The 19,660-nt window shown below is 41.9% G+C and overlaps 2 protein-coding genes across 2 annotated transcripts in view; both read right to left on the minus strand.

Moving 5' to 3' along the window:
• Nt5a (5' nucleotidase A) overlaps positions 1–4,276 on the minus strand; it is a 105,278-nt gene extending 101,002 nt beyond the window's left edge. Inside the window, exon 1 of the mRNA XM_084586129.1 lies at positions 4,094–4,276. Coding sequence (XP_084442255.1) covers positions 4,094–4,128 — 35 coding nt within the window. The 5' untranslated portion in view covers positions 4,129–4,276. The remainder of the gene's footprint in view (positions 1–4,093) is intronic.
• Positions 1–19,660, minus strand: part of LOC146171923 (uncharacterized) — a 244,196-nt gene that overhangs the window by 132,414 nt on the left and 92,122 nt on the right. The gene's annotated exons all lie outside the window — the stretch shown is intronic.

The following is a 19,660-nucleotide window of genomic DNA, read 5'->3' on the forward strand; positions in this document are numbered from 1 at the left end:
GTTTGTAGCAAAACGCTTATTGCAATGCGCAGGTACTACGTGTCGGGGCGTTCTACATATTTGCGGCTAATTTTTCGAAAAAAGTGTTGCAGTTGTGCTCACCCGCGGTGGTCGACAATAACTCAACCACCTAAATTAAAGCAGCCTATTGCTGTCTAGTCGCTACAAATAGCGTCAGGATAGGCATAGCAAAATGCATGTCACTGGTGTTTTATGTCCGTTTTTTTTTTTCTCTGATGTGTAGATGGGGAAGCATTTACTGACTTCAGCTGTGCATCAAGGAAATAAAGCAGTGTGGAAAGAAAAGGCAGTGTATTCTTAATATCAGATTAAATTACAACATAACCTTCTGCAAAGAACACAAAAATACTGCTACAGTCTGTGTTTTGCTCCATGTATGCTACAGCAAATGAAAACTGATTCGCAGATAAAACGGCAGTCTTTTAATGGGTGGGTGCATACAGGTTTTGACACACATACACAACGATGCTTAGTATGGATATTTTATTCACATTTAACATGTCGTTTAGAACAAACTCAGTTTATTACATTAACAACTGGCAACTTGTTCTGTGCATGAATACAATAATACAAATTGTACAGAAACAAAGCAACAGTTTCAAAATTATTATTTAGCAAGGTAGATTAAAAACAGGAAGTCTTTGGCTTGATATTGTGAATGCTAAAGCAGGAATATACAGTAAATAGTGCATGTCAACATGCATCACCTCATCGTAAATATGATGGAGTCAATGCAAGAACAGGCAAACAAATTACAGGAACAGAAAATGCAGTAGGATACTATACAAGCTGTTCATTGTAAGTTCAAGGCACCAAAACAACACCCACACACACAAGAAAAGAAGAACGGGACCTATCAAGACTTCGGCTCTCTGTCCCATTCTTCTTTTCTTGTGTGTGTGCATGTTGTTTTGGCGCCTTTAACTTATAATGAATAGACACCAACTAGCCCAACAAGATCTCTTAATATACAAGCTGTGTGCACTCGGGAACACAGCAGTGAACTTTTCTGTCTAAGATGTGGTACATACATGTAAGCAGTTATAGCATGTCACTAGATGAGCGTGTGAGCACAAGAAAGAGAAATACAAAAGTTAGGAAATTTGCATGCAAAATCAAAGTACTGTGTACATATGCCCACAGGTACCAGATTGCTGAACATAATAAAGGTACCCTGCTGCTGTGGCTGAGTGGTTAGGGCGCTCGACTGCAGAACCAAAGGACGAATCAAATCCAGCTGCAGCGACCGCTTTTCGATGGAGGTGAAAAGCAAGGTGTTCATGTGCTACGCAATGTCAGGTAGAATGAGAGGAAGAAGATGGTTTACACGGTATGAAGGTGCACTGAACAAGGGTAAATGAGGTACGCCTCAGTTCGCAGGTTGAGCCAACATTTCGACAAGTGGACTTGTCTTCGTCCTAGAAGACAAGTCCACTTGTCAAAACGTTGGCTCGACCTGCAAACTGAGGCTTCCACTCCCTTTATCCCTTGTTCAGTGCTCCTTCATATCGCGCAATGTCAGTGCGTGCTGAAGAACCTCAGATGGCCGAAATATCCGGAGCATTCCATTACGGTGTTCCTCATTGGCCTGAGTCCCTATGAGATGTTAAACCCCATAAATCAACCAGCCATCAAAAAGGGAATTCATCTCGCTGCCTGGAAGCATAGCCTTATTTAGGTAGCGCAGAGTAGTTTCTTCAGTCTGTGGCTGCATTTTTGTACTGCCATGCAATTAGGGTTCTTCTTAGTCCATTTACCTACAGGAAAGCAGTATAACAGAGTCCAGCCAATTTTTCAGCAGTGGCTTATGAAAACTGATAACTTCATGTATTGGCTAAAACCACAAGCAGTTTCTTTGAAATCAGGGCTATACTACAGCAGTTATGTCATTGTAGTCTCCACATGTTGGCCACTTTGAAATGTTGAGACTCTCGTATAAATACTGCTTCCTGAACAATGTAATGATTTTCCTCTGATTGCTTTTGTAAATTCATTTGCTTGCCGACAGAAAAGGGTCAACGTTGATTGTTTTGCGTAAGTCCTCAGAACGCTTGCCAATGCGACCCTTAGTGCGCTAGTGCTCACTGCTCATCCTTGCTGGCAACAAGGAACTTGTTTTTGCTTTGAGATTTTTTTTCTGCAGAGGACGGGGCCTATGATTTGAACAACCTTTGGTCGGAGAACTTCGTATATGTAAGCCACTTGGTGATGGAATTGATGCACTCAAAGTAGCACAAGCTGCCTCGAGCTTCTCATTAGCATCGTCCAAAGCCAAAGAATCGGTACAATAGTAAAGAAGGCTGGTGAACTTTTCTGCAAGGCTTCGAGCTTTTTTTCGCTTTAGTTTTAATTGGTTGGAGGAGCATGAGGCTATCGGGAGCACTGACTCTTCATTCTGACTATAGTGTTCTTGTTGGTCACTCTCTTGGTGGGGATTCACTTCATAGTCTACTTCGGTGCCCGGTTTTGAAGCAGTGGGCATTTCTGCTACAGAGATATATGAACTGTTTAAATAGCCCTCAGGTAATTGTTCGAATGAAATTTCTGTTAGCCGGAAGACTGCACAGAAGTGCTTACAGGGAAATTTGGTCACCTTGAAGTCCATGCATGTACATTCTGGTCGAGACATGTTTACCGTGTGCCAGCCAGGGGAAGATTGCGATCGCACAGTGAACTCTCCGGAACTGTGAGTTGAGCTAGTTGGTGCTTCAGTTTTTAAAAATACACAGCGCAACAAACATAGGACAAGCGAGTAGACGGGAACAGCGCTGTTCCCATCTACTCGCTTGTCCTATATTTGTTGCGCTGTGTATTTTAAAAAAAAAAGAACTCTCCGGCCACACCTGTGCTGCTGACATCACTTTCAGTGTATTCTAGAGCTGTGTACATTCTTTGCATCATGTGTTTGATGAAAGATGGAGGTCTGTTATGTAGATATTTCGGTACAGTGTCACTGTAAGCCCTGTATGATGACGATGCAGCCATCAAACGCCTATGGTATTCCTGTTGCCTTCCTGGTAAAAACTTCTTTACGATAACAGATACTAACGTGGTCAGAGACTTTTTTCTTCCTTCATTACTTTTCAAATACTTGTGCTTCAAAATTTTGTTTTGTGATTCTGTACCGTTGTTTGTTGTTATTACAACATTGAAATCTAGCCTGTAAGCTCTCACCCACAACATTCAGCCAATGTCCTTCTATGTACCTTTTCAGTTTTTCATTCTCCCAATGTTCGGAGCTCTTCAAGACACTGATGTTCTGTTCCATTTCCTCTTCACTAGTTGAGTTTGCAATCTTCCGGAGAGCAACAAGTACAGCTTCCTTTGATTGCACACAGTTTTCACTCTTTTTGAGCCACCTGTCCCATGACTGCTCTCTGTGGAAATCACAGAGGAAAACTTTGCTTGTCGGAAAAGATTCATGCAGAGCATTTATCTCAGCTTGGCTGTTGTCAATCATCCAATAGTCAGGGCAGAAAGCTGGATTCCATTTTTTGAAAATTGCAAGTGCTTGTTTCAAATTGTGGTATAAAAGCTCCAACTGTCATATAGCCGTGTGGGCTCTTTACAACGATAAAAAAAGTGGCAAATCATAGTTTGTTGTCTTATTGGTTGCATCTAGGCATGCAACAGTTTGGCCATATTTTAGCATGATCTCTTTCATGAATTTTGATTGATAACAGAAGAGAAGTGTTTCTTCACATTCTTGTTCCAATTCTTCTTGTACTTCATCACTTTCACATCTCAGATTGTTACATATTTTCTTTTTGTATGATCTGTAAAAAAAGTTACTGTCTGGTTCAACCTTTTGGTATGTGCCTATCAAGACTTCGGCATTTTCCTGATCTAGGGAGCTAATCCTGTCTTTATGAAGCGCAGCCTGGATATGATTATGTATATCTGATGCAGATGCATCAGTTGGGAAGAATGCTCGGCAGCTTGTGTCCGGCTTTGACTGATTTGCGAAGAGAACTTCTTTGACATAAAAGTCTAAGCATTGTTTAACTGTTTGGACACATGTTGTGCTTTCGCGCACAAGGTCATGTATTTTGGCCAATACTTGTTTACTCACAGCTTGGCTGAAGCCTGCAATGTGTTCAAATTCATGCCCACTGTGCACTCTCATGGATGACACTGTGATGTATATACGTTGCTCGGTCCTGATGTTTGCTCTTCTTTCTATTTCATTTTCCAGCTGTCTTATCTTGTCAGCCTTCATTCTGTATGTCCTTTCTATTCCTGTGCCATCAGCAGTGTCAACCTGAAATGCAAAATGATCAAAAGGGAATGACAATTATTAGATGTGTATATTGTCTACAAAATATATATGTTTCTTGAAAAGATTAATATGTGTAGGTATCAGAGCAATGGATATTGAAGCATTTTAAGTTATATCAACCAGCCTCCAGTAATTATAACAGTTTGGTTCCTTTGCTTATGTAATATTATTGGTGGCATTATGGTTAAATACTGCATAACACTGAGAATTATTTTAATTACCATGACATCACCAAGAATAAATTCTATTGTATTATACTGATATAACCTGTTTTCCTGTAATGCAAAATTTTTATAAACAGTTTGCTATGTATTCTGCAATATTTGGGCTGCATGCTTATAACTCTTGGTGCACCAGACCTAAGTAAGACAGCTACTGTGAATTGTACTAACTAGAGAATTCACACTCCTAGAAATTAAGCCAGAGGTAGAAATATATTTGCAAGGAAGAAAGCGTAGCATAAAAAAAACATGGACAGAAAAAGAAAACACGCACAGTGCTAACTTCCAGCAATATTTATTTTGGAAAGGAAGGGGCGGTTTTTATACCATCGTATCACAAGTGCACGATCAGAACATGCACTAGCAAAGCGTACCTCCTAGATATGCGAGCTCTTTCGGCAACAGCACAGCAGGGGTCTACTTACACAATCACCTTTGAAAAGTGCAGTCTATTTCGCTTCAATTATTTAACATGTTATTCGGTTTTCGTGCACTTTTAAAACCAAGCATTTTTTTGAGAAGGGGAAGAATGCTTTTGCAAATGCGGCAGTGGCCAACAGACCTTTCCTACACATGTTCTTAACGTCTGGCCCATGCTACCGCAGCTAATCATTTAGGCATCTGCCCGTTTGCCCCACTCATTGTTTGCCGCAGGAGAGAGATATTTCATGCATACACAGCATTTTCGACGTAGTTAACAAATTTTCCCCGATGCTTCTTTGTGCAGCCAACCGCCATCTTCTGCGAAATAATAACTCAACTTATTAGGAGCCGAAAAACCAATCTAGCACTAGATCGCTGCACCATGTTTTTTTTTTATTATGTGACAGTCAATAATTTTATGGGACGATGGCAACTTTTTTATTTTTTTTTTTTTTGCACGGAGTTCCCTGACTGGCTTTTTTTTTTTTTTTTTGCACTGCAATTTGTTTTTCTTGCTTCATGAACTAACATAACAAGTCCAATCAACCACCCTTCTAAATATATTTGGTTCTGTGTCTGACTTTTTCGAGCAGGCCATGATTTCAACTCTCATGTAGCTGATGTGTGAGTATGCTTCTCTGTTCTCATCAAAATGTGAACTTAACGGCCTCAGCTTTTTTTATTTGTCTTCATAATACTTTGACACATATATGTACATTTTTCATCAGTGCTGTGAGACAGAATCTTGAGCTAGACACTAACTTGCCGTAACAACTGCTGATTGTAGCAAAGCTGTCATGCAGCACAGGAAGTTATGATGGTCCTAGGCATGCTGCTGGCTCTTTCGTTTTCTAAATGCCTGGCACCACAATTCCATCTTTGTCAGTAGCATTCCAATTATGCTGACAGAACAAAAAATTATGAAGGGCAAAGTAATAAACCTGAATTCACCTTGTACATTTTCCTGCCATTCTGGTGATTTTAGCTTCAGTTTTACCTGTTCTATTTTTATGAGAAAATTGTATTTAATTTCATGCTTGAATAAATGAAAACAGCATTTTGTCACTTGGTTTCACTGGCATTAAGATTATTTGGTTTATAGGGTTTAAATCACAAAGTAATATAGGCTACAAGAGGTGTTTCTAACATGAGTTTTTATCCTCAGTTTCCTGTATAAGTAACCTTTGGCCATTCTAGCTGCTTTGAGACAACTATTGACAGAAGCCTCTTGCTAATGGCTATACCTTCGCTTAGACTTTTCCTCCTTATCTTTCTCAGATATTAAGCCCTGCACATCACATACACATTGCTAAAATTTAAATCCTTGTCCTGGAACAGAAAAATCAGGCCTACCTTGAAGCCGGGATATACAATAAGCCACTTGAAGTGCATGCTTGCAGTGCATCCTTTTTTCTTTGTTCCCTGTAACGTCACCCTTTTCTTTCCAAAGACATCTTGAGGCCAGTCAGGTGGGCAACTCGTCTGAAAGAATAATCACTCGTGATAATATTTGCTGCTTTCATCTGTCAAAATGGCACAATATGATGTCACAATATTAATGAAGGCATCTGTCAGCAATAAATTTTATTGTTAGTCAATACAAATGTCCACTTATACCATTTTACACTGATGTTCATCATCTGTAGATCTGCAGCTCATTAAGACATATTTAGGTTTCTGCCTGTATATATATTTTCTAAGAAGTGTTAGTAGCAGTTGTTCAGAATTAATGCCAAACTGCGTCTGAGCAACTTTATAATTATCTTGCAATTTTATAATAGCATGCTGAGGGTGTGTTTAAAATGCATTGTGAAAGACTGTATAACAGTGAGGACTAATATAGTTAAGACTGAGTCTTAACTATATAAGACTAAGCATGAGTCATGAGCAGGGTGTCGAACCGGAATTTCTTCTGGTTCGGTTCGGGTTCAGCTCCGGAGACCCATTCCGTGTTCCGGTTCGAACCGGTTCGACCCTGTCCGAACTGATTCAAACGGATTCATAAAAGAAAAAAAAAAAAAGCTTACGATGTATTTTTTTACTGCAATTTTTTAATACCGAGTTTTATTTCCTATTTCAGTAATATTAAAAAAATGAAAATTCATATAGTAATCCATCTGTTGCTTGTGTCATCGTCCTCAGAAAAATGTTCATAATGAGTGGTTGATGATTAGAGCAGGATGGGGAGGTAATAATTATTATTTTCATTGGCGCATGACGAAGTGAAGCTGTCATGCTCCCGAAGTTACAAGAAAATGTTTCCTGCTGCGCTTTACAGGTACACAAAAATGCACATAAATTTTACTTTAGAGCGAAGCCTTTACTGTGACATGTAAAACGTTTCATCCGGCTGCCACTAAAGGAGTTTTAAATTAGATAAAGGCCGAACCAAGCACACACCCCCAAGGTTGATGAAGTTCTGACTGATGAGAAGCTCGCGAACGCCTTTGCATTTCACTTTTCTATGGAGGTGAAACAGAAAGGTACCCGTGTGTTGTGGCCCAAAAGGCGTTGAGAAATGTCCCCTCTGCCACATATTGTGGTTGGAATCATTGCATTTGTCGGAAAACCGGATTAATTCATTGTCTCAGTCCTCTGGCAGAGACTCGATACAACCTCCGTCTTGATGCGCGTCATGATTCCCTTTATAGGCGTGCTATGCACCTTCTAGAACCGCTCTGAGACTAGAGTGTTTGGCAGCAACAAGCATGACGTGACATCATGGCTGCTCGCAAGTATTGTATTATGTGCTCAGTAAGTGCTGTCAACATTTTTTTTTTGCCATCATCGATAGACAGAAGGAATGGAACATTGTCGAGGGTTGTTGAAACCATCCGGGTTCGATGACAAGAAAGGATATACTTTAGTGCACAAAATGCTCTCTCGACGCTGGCTTGTGTAGATGGCACAGCAAGTGCTACTGTAGCTAGTGAACATAGTTCTAGGCGTCGCAACTTCTCCTCCTCCCAAAAATCAAAGCACTGAAGTTTGGTGCTTATTCTGGGCACCTTTCAAATGAGTAGAGCAGGCACTCTACTTCTTAATTTTGAGAGAACTGCCGCTGTCTCGGGGTCCTTGCAGGCAGTCTTCTCGTTCCATGAGAAACGCATCAGGCTCATTCTCAGCTTGTACGCTTGATATTAGGGGGAGATTCTGCTGTTGCCTGTAGCGGTATACTTGATCGCCACCAGTGACAAAGAAGCCGCTTCCTTGGAGTGACGAAGTGCTGTTCATTTTGCTCGGCACCTTTCCTCGCTGGTCAGCATAATGTGATATCGAGGGTCTCCTACTGCAGTCCACTGATTGCATAATTACCACCATTCCCTCTTCTGTTTGTTTTTTTTCCCCTTAAGGACCTAGTTGCAGGCTTCTTCGGTCCGCCAGACCTGGCCCCTTTCCCTGCTTTTCAAGGTTTTCGTCCCAACCTCCCTCGTCCCCGCTCAACTTGTAGACCAGGTTACTCATTAGTTGCGCTTTCTCTCGTATATAGCGCACGTCTAGCTTTCAATGCCACCTTTCTAGACTGTCCTGTCTTAGGTATTCGCATCAGTGATGGTGTTAAAGCAATGAAACGCACTTTTTCTTTCGACGCCCTAGTTGTACGGGCCGGAACGATATCACGTCAAATAGAGTTGTGAATTAATACTCCTACCAGTAATTCCACTCAGTTCCTTTGTCGGCGTGTAAATGACTCCATGCCAGAAGCCGAGCGGGTCTGGCATGTCATTAAGGGCATTGGATTACTCGCCTTCAACGCCCTGGCTGTGCAGAACCCTACCACCATCGACGCCATCATCTCGACCTGTCAACAACTGGATGGACTTCAGTCCATCTGCCTCCGGCCTGATCAGCCTTCCTTCAGTTCTGCTGAAGCCTTCGACCTCCATGTGTTTATCAGCGGGCTAATTCGTCTTCTTCCCCCTCACCGTTGGCCGCCCTTACCATCTGCTCTGTGCGTACATACGCCCAGATCGCATCCTTCCTGCCTGCATTTGGAGCGCCTACGCCACTGGTGCCTCCTAGTGCTCATGTCACCGCATTGGCCACCTACAATGGCGCCGTCATACTACCCCACCTGGCACCCAGCCCGCCTTGTTTGTTATTACTGCGGCTACTGGGGCCACATTTCCCATTTCTGTCGTCGCAGACTCCAAAATGAACGACGCGGCTACGACTCATTTGAAACAGATTATTTTAACTGCTTATCCAGCTATAACCACCACTCATTCCCTGATTATCCCCGACGTTCATCACCCCCTCCAGAAAGTTCTGCAGCGCCGCATGGTTACCGGCCTTCCAGACGCCGTCCCCTTTCGCCTTTTCTCCGCTTCTCCAATGCCCCCCCCCACTATCGCAGAACTAACCACTGCAGTTTTAGGAGGAAAAACTGCAATCTTTGGCCATCGAAAAAATCCTCCGGAGCATCCCTCCAATATGATTTTAGTTTGGATAGAAGGTTTACATGTTGAGGCTTTGATTGACACGGTCGCCGCTGTTTCTGTGATACATGCTGACTTGTGTTCCCGCTTGCGCAAAGTGAATATGTCCTACGATGGTCCTGAACTCTGTGAAACTAATGGCGCAATCATTCAGCCTTCTGCTAAGTGTATGGTGCGAGCTTTTGTTGATGGTGTCGCTACTGTGTACAATTTGCTGTGATGTCTCCTTGCTTAACACCTGCTTGTCATAGTTTATGGTTTTAATTAAGACGAGAGAACACACATCACAGGACGAGCTATCGTTCTTCCTTGTTCTCGTTTTTTCATGCCAAGTTTTTTGTTACGAGCAGCAAGCTGACTGGCCCAAAGTCTTTATTACCGTGTGTGTGTTGGCATGTGACGAACATTGTGGAGGGCTCTGTGCTTCTCTTGCTGTTTGTCAGTTATCTCTGAACAAGGCCAGATCATTAATGTGTGAGCAGAACCTACATGATCAGCTGCTGGTGGTAAGCAGGGCTAACAGCACCAGAGTAGCTGGCATCTTGTAATTGCCTTGCTAAAGGCATCATAACAAAAGAAAAAGAAAATGCAGGAAGAAATTCTCTCTATTCTGAGTACAAAATGATTATGCAGTGGCAGCATGTGAAAACGTGTAGTGCTGTCCCAATGGCAGCAAGTTCAAATCCTTGCTTAGACATGCATATTTATTTATTTTTTATATATATGTATATATTTCTTGAAGGCCAGTGCTTGTAGTAAAGGAGACAATAACTGCTAAGTGTGTGCATGCTAACCATCTGCATCCTGCTTCTGCAAAAATTCTAGATAGAGGGCACTTTGGACCACTAAAGCGCGATGAGGCGAAAGCCATTATAGCGTAGTGGATCATAGTCCTCCACTACGGCACCTCTATCTTCCTCTTCTTTCACTCCCACCTTCCTCCCTTCCTTTGTGTCCGCAGAGGATTGCGACAGATACTGCGCCTTTTCTATCCTGTAAATTAATTTCAAACTCCGCTGATGCCTGCTGTACTAACGCATCCTAGACATCTGGGTCTGCTTCTGTTTGCTGTGTGGTGTGGCTGGCTTTATCATTGTAGCGAGTTCAAATAACACAGCAATGATTATATTGCTGTATCTTCATCCCTTGCATGACCTAGACTTGACTGTGACATCACAGCCATTGCTCAGCTGTTGAAACCGAAACTGAAACAGATGAATAAATAAATTCGATTATAAATTATTGAGGAGTCGTAGGTGAATGTGACATGGTGATCCGTGTACAGTAATGTCCTATGCATCATTACAAATGATAAAACACAAACCCAAAAATTAGGTGTCTATAGTCCTTTAACTACCAGTTCTAGTTAATTGATGATGCATGTTTCATTGTGAAGAGTGGTAAACCCTTAATAGATAACTTTATATACAGCCTGCACACTATTATGACTGTCCGTTTTAAATTGTAGGCCATTAATGGTAACTCGTGTGAGCAACAATCTGAATATGAATGTGAAGCTAAACCTGAGGTGAAATGGCCAGTGGGTTTTGACTTCCACTGTAAAATACACTTTGTATATAGTTAAATGGTACAGACTGCGAGAAAGGCATTTTTAGACAAAATATGACAAATTTCAGCTGTATATGTCATTTTAGTTTAGAATGATGTACTACATGATATCAGTAAATATCGATCACAACATGAAATAGCAAAGTAAATGGTTACTCATGCTATTTCAAACAGCCAAATGGTGGCTATAATATTTATTGCAGGTGAGAAAACGATAAGGTCAAAAGAGACATAGAAAAACGGATGTATTAGCTGCTTGTTTTGTTACTCTCCTGCCAACTCTTGGGCTGTACAGTCATAAAGGCTAGAGTAACTAAAATTAAAAAGCAGCGGTTGTGTTTTTGTACACCTCATATGGCCCAATATTGCCTGCTGAAAATGTAACATAAAGAACAAATCTAATTTCACTTTAGTAGAGCAAAGAGCTGGGCCAGTTGGCAGATGGCAACAGAAAAGAGACATAAAGGGCACAGATTTAAGATGCACAAAGAACATCTTGTGTTCTTTGTACTATCCGCTGTACTGTGCACTCATCCGCTATCCACTGTACTATCTGCATTCTATCCGTTGGTTTTACTCTGCATTGCGGATCATATTGTGGATGTAGGACATGATTACCTTTGCATATTAGTATCTTTCCAGACTATTTCACACAAAAAAAAAAGTTTATGGGGGACACACTAGCTCTGCCTTTAAGCGTGTGATGCAATAGCGTCAATGGCCACCTACCGCCTGCGACTCCCCTTGAGGTTCCTCATTTGCGCACGTCTTTGCTTGTTTAATTACTAATCCCTTAATTTTTAGCCTTTAACATCCCGCACATTCTTATGGGCATACGGTCCTAAGTTACATTATCCCCCTATCACTCATAAGCGCTTTACCCAAGCCATACAAACATGCCTGTGTGGCCTAGGAATAGCATTTCATGTTTGGCACCTGGGAGCCCTGGAAGCTTGATTCCTGTCCCACTCTCCCGCTTTGAATTAGCAACCCGAGTTGGCAGCTCTTCGCAACATTGTAATATGCAGTCTCATTAAGTCGCATAACTTATAAAAAAAATTGGTGCTCAGTCTTGTAACTTAAAGGCCTGCAAAGAGAAGTCCTTAATTTCTCGCTCACAGCACTGGATTTTCTGTGAAATGGAGCCTGCTACTCCTTGCTGATATACCTGCTTTTCTCTTTCAAAATTTCAAGATACAGTTCTACTTATATTTAGGTTTCAAGGCAGCTTCATAGATGGTTCCTTGCTATGCAGTACAGTTAAGCAGTAATAAAAGTGTACTCGAACTTACATGAACTTCGGTTGAACATTATGCTCAAGTGTGGACATATGTTGACTAGCTCACTGTTGTTCTTTCCTTTCCAGCCAGTACAGTTTTCCAAGCAGCAAATGGCCTAATTTCAAGACTTCTTTTATCACTACAAGACATGTTCACGATTTCAGTTTTGCGCATTATAATTGCCTTTTTCAACCTGTAGTAGTGCTGAGTGATCTTATTTTGTTAGTTAACAGAAGTTACTAGCATAATGCTTCTTCTTCTTGAATGACTGTTCAAATGATGCAGGAGTTCTTAATATTTTTAGCCCTCAGGGAACGCTAAAAGCTTCCTAGGGGTGCCAAGGAATGCCATGTCTTGGCTTCACCCCTTCCTTTTCCAGGGTGCTCAGTCAAACATTTCACTCAAATGCTTATTCCATTCATCTAAAAAATGATGGTTTTTCCACGAAATTTTCACCATCTCCAGGCACCGCGCATTCCAAAACACCATTCGCAAGAATAAAGAGCACAAATGAGGAGCTGAAGAAGGATAGGCATGGCTCAGTAAATATTTTACTGAAATAGAAACATGCATTTGGACAATTCCAGCAAATTGAAAAGTTCTCAGGTTTGTTGCTGGCAAACAAACCTTTGGTTAAACTGCGAAGAGAAACTAAAATGTGTTCAACATATGTTCAGTGTTATTGCTTTGCACCAGTAACATCCTATTAAAGAAGTTGTCAAAGCACAGATTTGCAGTTTGGTGATGCTTGTGTTTAAAACTAAATAAACCAGCCAACCTTTCATGCCAATGCTAAAGCTACTTTTCTTCTAAGTTAAACACAATGCCTTCGGTAGAGTTGATCATTTTTTCTCATTCCCAGCAGCGCTTGATCTTTTTTGGGTGCAGCAAGGGACCTCATCACTTGTTAGGCTGGATAGGAACCATAGTCTTGCAGCCCCTTACGGTGGTGAGCTGTCTACAAGAGTTTATGTAGCTATAGAGAACTAAGTATCTGTGTGAAAACTTCAGTGCTGTATTTGGACTACATTTGCTAGCACAATATTCTGAATCATCTCGTGTGAGGTCATTACCTTTCTACAAAGGATCAGTAAGACATGAAAGAATTGTTTGAATTTCACACGACTGACGTCACTTGGGAATAGCTGGTTTGGGCTGTGCAACCTGAAGAAGTGGAAACAACAATGGTATGTTTGTTCATGTTTGCTTCATTGCATGCACCTGGAATCCCCAAACGTGTGCAGATGTAGCCAAATGAATAGTCCTACATACCTGGGCAAAAATTATTTGCAGCAGCAGTTTGCACATGCTGCCACACATTTTGGCTGTGAACAAAGAAATGCAGGAAAAAAACCTGGGTGCCCTTTTTTTTTATTATTTAGAAATGCCGCTTTTATGAGGCATTGCAATAAACCTGCACTGCAAATAACACTGCGTTTTTTTTTTCTTGCTTAAACTTTCTTGGCCAAAAATGCATGCAAGAGAAGCAACAGAATATTGATTTACGAGATCAATCGACGTTACGTGACTTGTCTGAGATGACTACATGCGATAGCCATTTTTACACGACTTATTTTGAAACGATGGTGAGGTGAGGAGACATTCGACCATCGCAGTGAGGTAGTCTATGGCGTGCAGAAACGTGTTCTCTACTGTTCTTTCTGTTACGCTCTCGCTTTTTTTTTATTTGTTGTTGTTGTTCTGGACGCTAAGACATTCGAGCATCGCAGTGAAGAAGTGAAGACGCTTCACAACAATGAAATCTTTAAGTGTAGGAAAGCGACCACCGCTCATTCGTCACGGTCTTCATGAAATCCTCGTGATAAAATGCTCAGCGTAGGTCTCCAAACGAGACGCGGTGAGATTATAAAAGGGTAAAAAATCTTGCTAACAAAATACATATCAGTGTCAAAGAACAACAAAAACAAACGAACGGAATAACTAACGCTAGCGCTAGAACGCCAACCTGTAAGAGCTTAGGTAAGCAATTCAAATTGGGATTGCTAGTATTTAGAAGTTAATGCGTCTGAGAAGTCAAAATATCTACGATATAGCTTTGCTCCAATAAATCTCGCCCTGTTTATGATTCCATTATTTTACTCGCGCTTCATTTGCCACTGAGAGGAGTCAATGTGAGGTTACAAATTTACAACTTAAGCATTTAACATGTTCATGAGAAAGATCCCATTGACAATAGGAACATCACTGTAATAACAGCTAAAGCACGTTCAGCGAACGTTGGTGCGGTAATACGACGCAGTAAGCAAAACACGCAGCAAAGGGAGCGGAACGGAAGGCTTTGAGCAATGCGACACGCGTCTTGGGGGCAATAAAATCTCACCTTCACCGCTCAATTAAAACATGCAGCGATACGCCGCTCATGCAGACGTATATCCGTAAAACAAGCCACCACTTTTGCGACGTGCCTGGGAGGCCGAGCCGAGCCGCCGAGCTGTGACGCAGCATTGTCCCATCGTCCGGAAATGCGCACATGCAGCGGCAATCAGTTTCTCATCGAGCACAGACAGTCTTCGCCTTGCTGTAAAGCTCTACCACAACCAGCATAATAAAATACAGACTGTTTGTTACAGATAACCCACTCTGTACGCAGCACGCAACGATGAACGTTGAACTGGGGCCGATGACGCACCCATACCAAGCCCATACCGCGGATGAAAAAAGCTTTGGTCTGAGCCATATCTGAGCTTTGGGCAACTACGCAGCGGATAATAAGTGGCCGAGAGAGGCCGTTAGAAACAAGTTAAAATATTATTAAAAATGTGACACGTTTTTTCTTACGCAAGAAACAAAAACTGCATTCATTCCTGAGCGAGAATATTATGTTTACTTTCTAATTCTTTGGAGTTCTGGCAGATCTTATTTTCTGTGCGCTAGTAGTTTGCCTCACAGTTCGCAGGAACCCTCATCATCAACTGGGGCCCGATCCGGGGCGAGAATAGGTTTTTTCGGCTAAAAGTTTGTCCCTAGATTTCCCCAAACGCATTGAACGCCATGTTTTTACAAAGTACCTAAATGTTGACTATTATGTGCCTAGTTGAGTCTGAATTTGTCCCCAGATTCGTGGCGGGCTGGCGGGCTTTTCTTTTTTTTTTCGGCCGTCGTCGGCGCATTCGGGCAGTGTTTGTATAGTGTCCTAGAATTGAACACTATAGTGTTTGTAAAGTCTCTCAGTTTATTGGCGTGGTTTTGCTGCAGCGGAGGTAGTGCAACGCACCCTCATTAAACCATTGCAGGCAGTGCATTAAACCATTCAATTGCAAAAGTCTGACGTTCGATTCATGGGTACCGAGCAAATTTGCGATGTCTGCGTCAACGATCTGACATCGGCCGTCGCTTCTCACGTAAGCCATTGTCATTGCTGTTGTTTTTTGACATAGTGCGCTGAGTGCAGCGGTAGGTGGGTGTCGTGTCCATTTTTGTCCGCGAAATCAATGCGAGAGGTGTCATTCAGCAGTGAATTAAGGTAAACAGCAACCCGGTACTTAATTGTTTTTGAGCTTGCAGATATGACAGATCGAAATTAGCGTGCAATTTGTCAATTACTTATATCTCTGTGGCATGGATACCACCTTCTAGCTTTGGAAAGCAATCTGGAGACGGTGCAAAACTCGCGTGTTTTATCAGAACATGTATCGATATATAAGCAGTATAGCAAAAATGACTTTGGAAGGAATGAAATTGTTTCCAACAAAGCTTTGCGCAAATACATTTTATTTTTCTGTCAGGAACTTGCGACAATGCTACACGACAACGTAGGCACTATACTGTGTCAGCTTGCTGCTTATCTGATTCTAATTTAAGATGATTAGCATTAGCAGCATTTGTTGTTTTAGTGGTTATTTTATTACATATACAAAAGGAAAGAAAAGATGTTTGCCAGCCCCGGTATCTGATATCTGAAGCACCTGAACAGGGGCGGTGGAATTAAAGGGATAGCGAGGAAGGGGTAGAGGAAATCAGAGAGGTGAATGATAGGGAGAAAGGACAGGGTAGGCAAAAATAAAAAGTATATATATACACTATGACACAATATACAGTAGTTCGCTTGAGGCCCAGAGTAACGAATGCAGCGAGCTGCCAAAATGCGGCCAGGAAGGTAGCTTGCTTAACTTCCTTCAGGTCACTTGCAGCTGCCTTGTTACTGTATACGTGTTAGTAGACTATAAACTTGGGCTGATATCTCATATGCAACGCTGCTTTGTAGAGCACTCACTTCATTTCAGTGTTTACATGTGTCTATGCCATTTTTTGTTTTTACTTTCAGCAGTCTTGTAGACGCAGCCGCTCGTTTATTCTGGACAACTTTCGCATCCTTGGCTCCCTACATGTACAGTACATGTACCAAGGTATATATATGTGCATTATATTCAGTATTTTCATTTTATTTTTCAGTGCATGAGTATCGTTTCTGCTATGGATAGCAATTTGTTAAGTGACTGAAAAACATTTATAGCAACAATTAAAACATATGAGTGTCAATCTGTGAGGCCACATTGTTGCCATTGTCGTTGGTATCGTCTGGACATGCCACACCCTATACCCAATGAATTACCTGCATAGTCATTCCACCAAACTGAAATTGAATCTGGGTTGCAATACACACTTATACGCTATAATACCCCAGCGCTCAACCCAACACTACGTCTCGTAACTGCCACACTTGTTGGCTGCTTACTGCACCGAGCTAGTCCAGCACTTACTGTTAGCACTACACACCCATATATTTTTTTATTTATTTATTTATTTCAAATACCCTAAGGGCCTTTGCGGGCATTACATAGGGAGGGGGATTCATCAAATAAACACAAATAACTTACAATACAAGCAAAGAAAAAGCTGTAAGCAGAAATAGGTGCACAAAAAACCATGAACAATTTATGCAGTGACATCTAGATGCTAGAATCTAAGAAAGAAGACATCTAGAATGTGAGCAGTTAGGGATAAGAGTAGATGGAGAATACCTCAGTAATCTGCGATTTGCTGATGACATTGCCTTGCTAAGTAACTCAGGGGATGAATTGCAAAGAATGATGACCTAGACAGGAAAAGTAAAAAAGTAGGCTTGAAAATCAATATGCAGAAGACTAAGGTAATGTTTAATAGCCTAGGGAAGGAAAAACAGTTTACGTTAGGTAGCGAAGCACTGAAGTAGTAGGCGAATATATCTATTTAGGACAGGTAGTAACAGCAGATCCGGACCATGAAAGGGAAATAACAAGGAGAATAAGACTGGGATTGAGCACATTTGGCAAGTACTCCCAGATTATGACTAGTAGTTTATCGGTATCGCTCAAGAGGAAAGCATACAACAGTTGCATCTTACCTGTACTTACCTATGGGACTGAAACGTGGAAGCTAACAAAGAGGGTTCTACTAAAGTTGAGGACAATGCAGAGGGCTATGGAAAGAAAAATGGTAGGGGTAATGTTAAGAGATAGGAAGCGTGCAGAGTGGGTCAGAGAAATAACTCGTCACTGACATTCTAATGGAAATCAAGAAGAAGAAATGGGCATGGGTAAGACATGTAGCGCGAGGAAAGGATAAGTGATGGTCGCTTTGGGCAACAAACTGGATTCCAAGCGGAGAAAAGCGTAGCAGGGGGCGGACGAGATTGCAGGGGTCAAGTGGATGCAGCTCGCACAGGACCGCGTTAATTGGAGGAATATGGGAGAGGCCTTCGCCCTGCAGTGGGTATAGTCAGGCTGAGGATGATGATGATGATCTAGATGCCTAAATTAGCAATACCTCATGGTATAGACATCCGCTCACTTGTCCTTGTTGTCATCCGTGGCTTGGGCTTGCAACCTCCGACTGCTTGCTCCTCCACACCCTCGTAGGATAGTCGTGCATGGCGTGTGAGTGCCGTAGATATGAACCAGTATCCGTCAATGCTCTAACCTCACCCAGTATTATTGAGCACTAGACTGGCTTCAGCATTTTGCGCTGCCCTAGCTTAAGCATCTGTTGCGAAATTAAATATTAGCAGCCACATTCTCCTGATGTTATTCTTGCTTTAAATGGACATCAGTATACAGAACAACAGAATGATGATGGGAAATCGTATTTCCGCAGATACAACACGAATGGAGTTTTAGGCCTCGGGAAAGCTTTAGATAAATATTTAACTTGATCTCAAACAGTTCAGGCCTGCCATAGTCAAGCCCCCACTTTGCTAAAAAAAGAAAAGCAAACAAACAGCAACTGCACGCTAAAATGCAAATGCATATGGATACATTGACGTCATTTGAGAGGCTACACATTTCACATTCATGCGACGCAATCGTGCGCAGCCACTGTCACTTCCTTGATACTGTCCAGACCTGTACCTGCTCATTGTGCCTTACGTTCCCTATTCCTGTGAACTGTTTCAAAGCTTTCACCTTGTCAGCGGCTTGTGTCACCTTCTTCCCACGCTTACAGCCACTTTTGCCCTTGCATGCAACATGCTTGATTCCATGACCTTGAAAAGGCAATTTGTAAATATGTTGTAAGGCACAATGCTTTGGTGTTATACTGCTACACTTGTCTGTTTATTTGTTTATCTGTTATGTCTGGGCAAGTTCTGTTATGTCTTTTTTTTTTTTTTTTTTGTCCTACTGTTATATGTGCAGAGCACTGTTATATGGGCTTGGTTTTTCCATAACCACTTCTCTTGATGTCATGAGACTCGAGATGCTTGGGGCATTAAACCCCATAAACCAGTTACCAACCAACCGTCTCTTGGCACTAGCCTGATTTCTTTTATTCCACAGTTTTTCAGTGGCAAGAAAGCATGCTGTCATCAGTCTCTCCTTCCTCCATCCTTTTGATCGCTATGTGGTTATTTCTTTCCCTGTATCATATAAGGGGGACACTCTCCTATGTATAGATAAATCAGCAACCGTGCGGTACCCACTTATTGCAACATTCGTAACAAAACATATTCACTGCAGCTTAAATGTGGTGCTGTCATTATATCATAAGCAGAACAGGCTTCTCGGCACCCCTGCTCCTGACCTGAAGCTTCGGATTCTACACGGCCTACCCCGTGAAGCAACTTTGCTGTGCTGCCTGTGGGTTGGTGTAGCGTTCACAAATTCTAATTCGTTTGTGATAGGTATGGCTAATAGCCCTGCATGTGCAACCTGTGGGTCTGACGAGACTATAGGCCACATTCTTTGCGAGTGGACCACATACAATGTCTCTGCCCTGCACTAGAGTGTCTATATGGACACCCTCTGACAGAAATCAAGATTATATGCCATTGGCTGCGGCGATTATATGCCAAGATTATATGCCATTGGCTGCGGTGAAGACCTCCCAGGCACTGCTCTGCTTCATGAAAACCACGGGCCTGATCGGTAGACTGTGATTTTGCTGCGATGCGACGTGATATGGCTGTGATGTGACAGTACTGACTTCATATTT

The sequence above is a fragment of the Amblyomma maculatum genome, unplaced genomic scaffold, assembly GCF_055883805.1.
Source record: "Amblyomma maculatum isolate TAMU_Amacu unplaced genomic scaffold, ASM5588380v1 scaffold_15, whole genome shotgun sequence".
Lineage (NCBI taxonomy): Eukaryota > Metazoa > Arthropoda > Arachnida > Ixodida > Ixodidae > Amblyomma > Amblyomma maculatum.